The sequence below is a fragment of the Otolemur garnettii genome, unplaced genomic scaffold (assembly GCF_000181295.1).
Source record: "Otolemur garnettii isolate 467f Iridium unplaced genomic scaffold, OtoGar3 scaffold00052, whole genome shotgun sequence".
In the NCBI taxonomy this organism is placed as follows: Eukaryota; Metazoa; Chordata; class Mammalia; order Primates; family Galagidae; genus Otolemur; species Otolemur garnettii.
Window position 1 is genome coordinate 3,186,077 of NW_003852447.1, and position 11,264 is coordinate 3,197,340.

Below are 11,264 nucleotides of genomic sequence, written 5' to 3' on the forward strand. Positions count from 1 at the left end.
AAAAAAAAAAAAAAAGAAAGAAAAGAAATAATAAGGTGATATCCTCTTTCTGGAATAAAAAGAATTGTTCTACAGTGTTAATATGGAACAGAAATTATGTTCTTTTTTTTCTATGTAGTTAAGGGCACATGTAATTTCTTCCATCTCTTATTAACCACAAAAAACATAAAGGCTAAATCTAAAGTATAATTTAATAGTTATAATTTGGGAGTGCTTTTTTGGAGTGGGATGAGTCATGCTCTGTTACCCTGGGTAGAGTACATAGTGACATCATAATTCACTGCAACTTCAAACTCCTCCCTCAGCCTCCTGAGTAGCTGGGACTACAGGAAAGCACCAGCATGCTTAACTAATTTTTAGACAGGGTCTCACTCTTATTCAGGCTGGTCTCAATCTCTTGACCTCAAGTGATCCTTCCACCTTGGCCTCCCAGAGTGCTAGGTTTATAGCCATGAGCCATCACTCCCAGCCAGGAATGCTTTTGAATTATTTATAGACTTGTCTTTTCAACTTTGTATAATTTTATCTCTTTTCCATGTCAAAATGAATATAATTATATAACCATTGACTAACTGTGGAGACATAGGGGGGCAAAGGTAAAAAAATTTGTATTTCTAATGTGGGACCTGCATTTATCATTGTAGAACTTCGTAATTCTTTCTCATTCTCTTATATGGGTACACTAAAGTAAGGGAAGATAGAGAAGTATAAACCATGCATACCATCCTTTGATCAGAGTAATATTAAGGCAAAGGTTTTTTGCACATGGGCATATTAAGGTTGTAATCAGTTCTTCTGCTTCGTAGCTTTCTAAGCTAAGCACAATACTAATGCATTTCCTCATTTTTCGAGTAATCTTCCTTTTGGTATGATTGTAAATATTAATGAAATACCAGTATATAAAGTGTCTAGTTCAGTGATTGGCCCTTATGAACATTCAGTTAATGGTATTGCTAATAATAATGGTAATAAGAACAGCACTAACAACAAATACAAATGTTATTCACCAAATATTTAAACGAGTATTGAGAGCATAGTGCTGCAGTAAGGTAGTTATTGAGCTAGAGTAATCCACACAGGTGAGATAGAAAAGGATATAAAAGGCATATATATATAATATATAGTTTATTCCCAATTAATGGAAACATATGTATGTTAGCTTAATTATAGGGCTCCTAAATTTTTATATTTTTCTGTTATAGCTGTGCCCATCATAGCATCTGTGTACCTCTGGATTCACATGACTTAACTCAGTATAAATACTTGATGGGAAATACTTTTTATGAAATAAAAACGTTTTCCTTAGGTTTATCAAAACCAGAGAAAGAACCACTGGGAGAAAGAAAAAATGGCACAAACATCAATATGTGAAAGAATTGAAAGTCATTAGTGATATCCACGATACAGAACTTCTAGGAATTGCCATGTGTGGTGGCTTGCTGCTGGCGTCCCATCTACTCAGGAGGTTGAGGCAGGTGGATTGCTTGAGCCCAGAAATTCTAGGCTATAGTATGCTATGGTCATGCCTGTGAACAGCCACTGCACTCCAATCTGGGCAATATAGCAAGACCCAGTCTCTAAAGAGAGGAAAAAAACAAATTCTAGGAATAGTAAATAAACATTTTGAAATATTAGAGTTAGTATTTAATCATTAGGAAGAAATATACTATCTGTATATTTCTTTCTTTCTAGTGTAAAAGGTAAGTTTTGTTGATTTCCTGTTCCAAGTGTTTGTTAGTATTGCTTATTGTCTCTTAGGGTTTTCAGATATTGATCAACATGCCAGTTTTTACATAATGCTAGTACTGTCAGATAAGTAATATCTTTTACATAGACGCTCTGAGGGACTTAGTAAGCCTTTTAATTTTTCACATATTATGGGATACGAGTTCATTACTTGATTTTCAGTCTTTTCTCTGTTTATGTTGATTTTTAGAAAATTTTACAACTTCTTCCAGAAAGAATTCATCAGCGATGGCAGTTTCATAGTATTGGTAAGTAATTCAAATATATATTTCACATTTGAATCAAATGATAATATATGAAAATTTCTTTAATTGGTTGGTTGTTATTTAAAATGATTTCATTGTATATACTTCAGTAAAAACCGAATAAAGAATATGGGGTCAGATAGAATAAAAAAAGAAAATTGTAGATGAAGGATTTCTAGTCAAAATTGCATAGTAAAGTTGTTTCATCCACTGCTTCCTTTACTCTTAATACATTAGCAGTGATGATGAAATTATAAAACAAAAGAACAAGGAAGTTCAGTATCAGAGAAGTATCTTTGTGAATCAGAAATGGAAGGGAAATACAAAGTGCCAGTAGAACAGCAAACTATGGGCTCCAGATTTGGAATCAAGCAGTGTGAATTGGCAGTTTGCTTCACATAGAAGAGGCAAGGATTGGGGCTAGAGTTAAGCTCATTGCATGAAGGGGCAAAATAGGACTTCCAGGCTCATAAAATGTAGTTACAGAAAACAAAACAATAAACAAAACCCTGCTGCAGTTTACTATCAGAGACAGGAAGTCATAGATTTTTTTTTTTTTTTTTTTTTTTTTTTGAGACAGAGCCTCAAGCTGTCCCCCTGGGTAGAGTGCCATGGCATTACAGCTCACAGCAACCTCCAACTCCTGGGCTCAAGCGAGTCTCCTGCCTCCGCCTCCCAAGTAGCTGGGACCACAGGCGCACGCCACAACGCCTGGCTATTTTTTGGTTGCAGCCGTCATTGTTGTTTGGCGGGTCCGGGCTGGGGATTCGAACCCGCCACCTTAGGTGTACATGGCTGGCGCCTTAGCCGGTTGAGCTATAGGCGCCGAGCCCATAGATTTTTTGTTAACACGATGTAAGCCAAAATGCTTGGTGGCTTGGAGCCTGCTTCTGCGATGATCACAGTATCACCACAGGGCACTTGGGCTCTCATTATAAGGTGTACCCCTCACCCCCCATCAAAAAAACAGTCTGCACATAGGCAGTTGTTGGCTTTGGTTCAGAGTTTCAATGATGTTTGAATGATAAGGTTCAGTGTTTGAATGATGATTGCTAGCTATTCTCTTTTGCCTTCTCTCCTGTGGAATATACAACCACTAGATCTACATTGTTGAAGTAGAATGTTATATAGACCTTATATTCATTTGTAAAGTTGTATTTGTTTTTCTTAAGAGTTTGATAGATTTAGGCTCTACATTTCTTAATCATTTCTAGCAAATGAAATCTTCTCTGAGGCTTTGAAATTATAAGTCATTCTAATTAGCAGTTCCAGTAAGAGAAGGAATTCTAGACAAGTAGGAGAAGACATCCATGCAGTAGCTAAAAAAGACAAAATCCTAAATTGTAAAGCCTTTTAGAATAAATGTTTTAGGTAAGTTTGAGACTAAAAATGATGTATTCCTATAAAGAACTCTTACAACATAATATAGCCTGAAGAGAAGTCAGTTTTTAAAATAGGCAAAAAGATTTGAGTAGACATTATATCAGAAAAGACATAGTAAGCACATCATAATGCTGCTGCTCAAGAGACTAGTGAAATACCATTTTGTATTTCAAAAAACTTTATTGGCAGTAACTGAACTTCACAGATTTATTATATCTCCTAAGGAATGTGGCTTTTAACCTCCAAAGGACCTTTAGGCTGCCTAGTTATGATTAACAATATTCTGAAAATTTTCTGTAACTTGAGGAAATACATAAATGCACAAGAAATCACTTTTCATTTGTCTCTCAGAAGAATTCCTACAACTCTTTTTCTCTCTTTTTTTTCTTTTGAGACAGAGTTTTAACTCTGTTGCCCTAGGTAGAGTGCTGAAGCGTTATAGCTCACAACAACCTCAAACTCTTGGGCTTAAATAATCCTCTTGCTTTAGCCACCCAAATTATCTAAAAAAAACTATTTTTTTTTTTACTTCTTATTTATTTATTTTTTTTGTTGCCTTTGTTGCCTGCTGTAGAGTGCTGTGGCATCACAGCTCACAGCAACCTCCAGCTCTTGGGCTTAGGCGATTCTCTTGCCTCAGCCTCCTGAGTAGCTGGGACCACAGGTGCCCGCCACAACGTCCAGCTATTTTTTGTTTCAGTTTGGTTGGGGCCAGGTTCAAACCCACCACCCTCAGTATATGGGGCCAGCGCCCTACTCATTGAGCCACAGGCACCATCCCCAAAACTAGTTTTTTAGTAGAGACTGGGTCTCTTGCTCAGGCTGGTCTTGAACTCCTGAGCTCAAACAATCCTCCTGCCTTGACCTCCCAGAGTGCTAGGTTTACAGGCATGAGCTGCTGTTCCCAGCCAGCTCTTTCTTTTTTATATTGTTCATAAAAGAAAATAAATGACTAGTTTTTTAAAAGTAGCTTTATTAAGTATACTTTATATAGATAAAATTTACCCATTTAAATAAACAATGATTTTTAGTACAGGTTGAGTATCCCTATCCTAAATACAAATGCCAGAAGTATTTCAGGTTTCTATTTATTTTGGAATTTGGAATGTTGACATAATACATAAGTATTTTAGGGATGGCATCTAAATCTAAACACAATTCTTTTGTGTTTCATATACATCTTATACACATAACCTGAAGGTAATTTTATATAATATTTTTAATAATTTTGGACATGAAGCAAAGTTTGTGTACATTGAACCATCAGAAAGCAAAGAGGTCATTGTTTTAGCCACCCGTATGGACAGTCTGTGGTTGTTTGGCATCACAAAACAGGATCACTTGCCTTACATTAAAAAAACCACAGTGCAAATAGGTCTTGGCCCCATGCTGTTGGCATGTCTGGCATACATATGAGCCCTTTTATTACCCTTTGTGGGCATGCTTGTTACGGGGAATCTGGGCATGTACTGGAAAGATACATTGCAGTTGACAGGGGCTGGGAGGGGCCCCCGGAGGGATGCTGAATAAACTGTTGTGTGCCTGCGTTTTGACTGTGACCCATTGCAGGGGTGGAATTTTCTACTTGTGGTAACATGTTAGCTCAAAAGTTTTAATTTTGGATTTTCAGATTGGGGGTGCAGTATCACTGCAATTTAGTTTTAGACCATTTTTATCACTCTGAAATATTCCTTTGAGCCCATTTGTAGTCAGTTACCTTTCTCACAAGCAATCTGCTTTCTGTCCTAAATAAATGTTTCTTTTTTGGACATTTTATATAAATGAAACAATCTAATTTGTAGTAATTCACATCTGGCTTCTTTTACTTGGCATTTTTTTGGTTTATTTGTGTTTGTATGTAGCACGTATCAGTATTCCTTTTTATTACTACATGACATTCTACTGTATGGATATACATGGAACTATGTGTAGATTTTCAAACCAGATATGGGTATTTAGATGTCATTGTTATTTTCAGTATTTTTTTGTTGGTTTTAAACATTTGATAATTTAAAAGAAAATATTAAATACTTTTTGAGATTTTTAAAAGAAAATTGGTATAATGGAAACTTTTTAAGGAAATATTAACGTTGTCGATATTAAGGTGGTTAATAGAAATTTTGTGCAGTGGATTTCCTTTGTATTAGTGATAGTATTTAATTATACATATTTGTAGTCTAAGCAAGTTGTGTATTAAGTGCAATTTAGGGCCTATGTTTTGTTATCAAGTAATGTTTAGTTACAATGAACCATGTGTTAAAAAGGTGATTTTTTTTTTTTTTTATATACTCCTCTGGTTCCAAGTATGGCCAGAAGGATATCAGGGTCCTCAAGAGTAATTTGGAGGTTATCAAGGATTTGTTTACATTGGTTTCAAGTCTAACTGAGAACTCTGATATTTAGAAAGAGATGTGAATGAATATTTAAAGTCGTGTTTTCTTTTTAGGATTGATTTTAAAGAAACTACTCCACACAGGAAACTCTTTAAAGGTATTATATTTAATTATCTATGACTTTAAAAAAACCTTAGTAAAACATACATGCCACCTGTCTCACTTTTCCTACCTCATCATTTCCTTCCTCACCTTTTCTTAAAGATTGTTGAATTTTCTTCACTTTACTTAATTGAAGTGAATTCATTTAAAATGTAGCAACGATGGGCTCAGTGGCTAGGGAGCCAGCCGCATACACTGGAGCTGGCAGGTTCAAATCCAGCCTGGGCCTGCCAAACAATAATGACAACTACAACCAAAAAATAGCTGGGTGTTGTGGTGGCACCTGTAGTCCCAGCTACTTGGGAGGCTGAGGCAAGAGAACTTGGGCTTCTAAACTGCAAAATGAAAAGTACACTTAAGCCCAAGAGTTTGAGGTTGCTGTGAGTTGTGATGCCATGGCACTCTACCGAGGGTGACAAAGTGAGACTCTGTCTCAAAAAAAAAAAGTAGTAGCAACAATGTGCTTGAAAGTACAAGGTTGACTATGACTTTGAAAAACTGTTAGATTTTGCTACTACATTGATTCATTCACCAGTAGTCTTTCTTCTTTATGCTCCCCAGATGAAGAACACTAGTCATTCAACCAGTTAAAATAGAACCTCTCTGTAAGTCGACCACCTAAGGGATTGTAAACTAACTGGGGAACATAAAGAGGTGGTCAGCATAAGAAACTAAGCCTTAGTATATGTGGTATATGTCCTGTCTATGAAAATTAGGTCAGTTTAAGGAAGTAGTTAATGTAAAGGGGTGGTCAACTATGGGGCTTCTACTTTTTCCTTTTACCATAGCCATTTTTAGATGTAGAGGAAAGTAGGGAATATATATTTTAAAAATAGTGGTTTTATTTCTTTTTCACTGATTGTGCTGTGATAAGAGAAGCTGCCCACTCCAGAACATCTTGCTGTAGGTTAGGTAAAATCACATTTTGGATAATTTTGACATCAAGGCCATCCTTTATCTTTCTCCTGTTATCAGGCTAAAATTCATGAAAGTGGCAGCAGTTAAATAGCGTTGACAGTAGTTAAATAGCATTGATGGTGACTGTTACCAAAGCTCCGGTGTACTTTTCATTTTGCAGTTCAGAATTAAGTAAAAAGCAAACAAAATCGTTTCATTTCAGAGAGCTTTAAAATTCTTTTGTAAATAATTTTAATAACTTTACTTTTGTACTAGGATCAAAACTTTTTCCAAACTTATTACAGCCACCAATAGTCATTGTCTTTCCTTTTTGCTTCTTGGATTAGATTGGTGGTAAAATCAGAAGGAAATGGCTTTCTGATTTTTCACAAGTGGAAAGTATACAATAAAAACTACCTGACATCTTTAAAGAGACCAAGTTCATTCTTGTTACAAATCCATGAATTTAAATTTCCAAACAATGAGAGTTTAGTAGATGTCATGGGTATAATAATATCTATTTCTCTCGTCCTTCTTGAGTCCCAAGGTATCATTCTATAATCATTGCCTGGAACTTTTGTTTTTAAAAGAAAAAGGATTTCCACTGTCAAGGTAAATACTATCAGTTTTTTCTTTCGTTTTTATTTTAGATTAGGCGGGAAGGTGTTCGTCTTTTCTTATTATGGTTGCAAGCTCTTCAGAATAACTGTAGCAAAGAACAACTCTGGATGTTTTCATGCTTAATCCCTGGATTTGCAGCACCACAATCTGAACACGGACCTCGGACTTTAGATAATCTCATTAATCCACCACTCAACCTTCAGGAAAGTAAGATTTATGGGATGTTATCAATTAGTACTTTTAAGTTTATGTAATCTGCTAATACATTTTTTTAAAGATCTGTACACTTATTAACTGGGTTATCCAAGGCAGTGTTTTAAAATGTAGGTTTTATTATTATTTAGATAAGGTGATGCCACAGATCAAGGGAGCTGTTGAGAAGATAGTTTGTTACTCACAGTTCCCAAGAGAAAGGGGCATGCTGTGCACCTGAATGAGTTAGAAGGCAGAGGGAACAGGGGAAACTTAAGCAAGTTCCTCTCACAGTTCCCAAGAGGAAGGGACATGCTGTGCACCTGAGTGAGTTAGAAGGCAGAGGGAACAGAGGAAACTTAAGCAAAAGTCTTTGTTATGGTTCACGTGGAAAGAAACAGGCAAGGCAGGGTAAGCAAGTTTAAGATTAGCTAGTTTGAATAATTTTACCAGGCTCTGAGGAATAAAGGGTATCCCTAGTTGTCTAGTACGTGGCTCTGGGTTAATTAGGACAAGGGAATAGTGGCCTTGAATGTGAGTGTAGGGAAATCACTAGGGGTTTGGGCTCTGAACTGGTGGTTTGAATATGAAAGGCATGTTCACAGGCTAATCATTTACTGTCTGTAGAAATTGGCAAGTCCTGAGAAGGACATTCTCTCCAGAGCCAGCAAGGCCCCAGGTATCTAAGGATGGGAATAGGAATTAAAGACAAATGTTAAATGATCTGTATTAACCATTCCCATCTAGAAGCAGGAAGTCCAAGATCAAGGTGGTTTCTGGTGAGGCTGTCTTCTCAGTTTGCAGACCACACTTTTTCTTTTTTGAGACAGAGCCTCAAGCTGTTCCCCCTGGGTAGAGTGCTGTGGCAACACAGCTCACAGCAACCTCCAACTCCTGGGCTCAATCCAGTCTCCTGCCTCAGCCTCCCAAGTAGCTGGGCGTACAGGTGCCTGCCACAATGCCTGGCTATTTTTTGGTTGTAGTCAGCATTGTTGTTTGGCAGCCCGGGCTGGATTCAAACCCGCCACCTTAGGTGTATGTGGCTGGCGCCTTAGCCACTTGAGCCAAAGACGCCGAGCCCAGACCACACTTTTTCACAGCATCTGCAAATGGCATTTTCCCTGTACAAGTGTGGGCATGCACACACACAAAGAAAGTGAATTAGGGCTTCACCCTTATGACCTTATGTAACTTTACCTTCATAAAGGTCCTGGCTCTGAATTCAGTAACATTGGGGTTGGGTTTCAACATAATGAGTTTGAGGGATAAACAGTACAGCCCATAATAAGTACTCCATTAGATACTTCATCTTATTTGTAATTTGTATTTCTGTACATTTAGGTTTTATGCTAAAGCACACTACATCGGTAGCAGAAAATTTTAGAGACAGTATAGACTGGTTCTATAGATGAACCAGTTTAAATAGGCTACTTAATGTCTGCTTTTGTTAACATTGTATGCTATTTTTATGTATTCAACAGATATTTTATAAGTACTTTTTTCTTTTCTTTCTTTTTTTTGAGACAGAGTCTCAAGCTATCTCCCTGGGTAGAGTGCTGTGGCGTCACATCTCACAGCAACCTCAAACTCCTGGGTGCAAGCAATTCTCTTGCCGCAGCCTCCCAAGTAGCTGAGAGGTGCCTGCCACAACACCCGGCTGTTTTCTGTTGCAGTTGTCATTGTTGGTTAGCTGGCCCAGGCAGGGTTTGCACCCGCCAACTTCAGTGTATGTGGCTGGCACTGCAACCACTGTGCTATGGGTGTGAAACCTTTTTTTTTTTTTTTTTTTAAAGAGACAGGATCTATCTTACAAGGATACATGTGAAACTTACTAAGTGTAGACTATAAGTGTCTTAACACATTAACTAAGAAAATGCCATGAAGGCTGTGTTAACCAGTTTGATGAAAATATTTCAAATTGCATATAAAACCAGCACATCGTACCCCATGACTGCATTAATGTACACAGCTATGATTTAATAAAAAAAAAAAAAAAAATTTAAAAAAAGAGAGAGAGAGGATCTGTCTGTGTTGCTTAAGATGGAGTGCAGTAGCTATCCATAGGCACTTACATAGTGCTCTGTGGCCTTGAACTCCTGGGCTAAAGTGATCCTCCTGCCTCAGCTTTCTGAATAGCTAGGACTATAGGCACATGCCACTGCAATCAATTGTTTCATCACTCTTTTTATAGCTGACTTAAAAAAATTGTTAGTTTTAGATGCATTGTGACTGACTCTTTTCCCTTCCCTTTTTATGAACGAGATTTCTGCTTTTTAGTCTAAGGACATGGAAAATAAGGAATATTTATATGCGCCTCAAAAGAGTCCATATGGAAGAGTTCCATTGGGATTTATGAGGATTTTTATAGCTTAACAAAATGAATCATCCATAAAGTGTATTCTTCTGTGGGGAGAGAGTGGTTCAGGAAATCCAGAAGATAGATGATAAAGCTTGTTATTTATTTGTTTATTTTTTTTGAGACAGAGTCTCAAGCTGTCACTCTGGGTAGAGTGCCGTGGCATTGTATCTCACGATATCCTCCAGCTCTTGGGCCCAAGCGATCCTCTTGCCTCAGTTTTTCTATTTTTAGTAGAGGCAAGGTCTTGCTTTTTGCTCAGGCTGGTCTCCAATGTGTGAGCCCAAGCAATCCACCACCTTGGCCTCCCAGAATGCTAGGATTACAGGCATGAGCCACTGTGCCTGGCCAAAGCTTTTATATATATATGTATATATATGTATATATGTGTATATATATATATGTATGTATGTTTTTTTTTCTTTTCTGAGACAGAGTTTTACCCTGTTGCCCTGGATAGAGTGTGGTGGCATCATAGGTCTCAGCAACCTCAAATTCTTGGGCTCAAGCAATCCTCTAACCTCAACCTCCCAAGTAGCTAGGACTAGAGATGCCTGACTAATTTTTTCTATTTTTAGTAGAGATGGGGTCTCACTTTTGCTCAGGCAGGTCTGGAACTCTTGATCTCTAGCAGTCTACTTTGATTGGCCTCCCAGAGTGCTAGGATTACAGGTATGAGCCACCATGCCTGGCCTAAACAATAATTTAAAAACATGAGTGGTAGAAATAACATACTATTTTTTTTGTTGTTGTTTTTAAAACAACATCTCTCTTTGTTACCTCAGCTGGAGTGCAATGGCATCATCATTTATTACTACAGCCTAAAACTCCTGGGCTTACGAGATCCTCCTGCCACTGTGCCTGGCTACTTTTTCTATTTTTAGTAGAAATTGCATCTGGCTTCTGCTCAGGCTGATCTTGAACTTCTGAGCTGAAGCAATCCCCTGTCAAGAGTGCTAGAATTACAGACAGGAGTCGCCATGGCCATCTAGATACTATGTATTATTTAAGAACTGAAATTTTCCTCTGTTGTGAGTTTGCTTACTCAGCTGATACTTAGGAGAGACAGGTTTAGGGACCTGCACGTGATAAGCCAGGTACTAATTGTGCTACTTAGGAAATATTTAAGAGAATTCAACTACTTATGGGTTGACTTTCTTGCATTTGTATTTGTTACAATGAATTTTTTAAATATCTGAAAAGTAAAAAATGTAAAAATTTCTTATTTTATAAGTAATCAGATTGTTAACTTTGATAAGTAAGTGTATTATTGCTAATGTTTTTCATCATATTGTAGAATTTATATCATGGACACTCTTTTTTTTTTTT

General features: G+C 37.2%; 1 protein-coding gene across 1 annotated transcript in view; it reads left to right on the forward strand.

The window, feature by feature from the left end:
* Positions 1–11,264, forward strand: part of RALGAPA1 (Ral GTPase activating protein catalytic alpha subunit 1) — a 224,124-nt gene that overhangs the window by 31,961 nt on the left and 180,899 nt on the right. Inside the window, exons 4-6 of the mRNA XM_023514391.1 lie at positions 1,937–1,994; positions 5,821–5,864; positions 7,417–7,594. Coding sequence (XP_023370159.1) covers positions 1,937–1,994; positions 5,821–5,864; positions 7,417–7,594 — 280 coding nt within the window. The remainder of the gene's footprint in view (positions 1–1,936; positions 1,995–5,820; positions 5,865–7,416; positions 7,595–11,264) is intronic.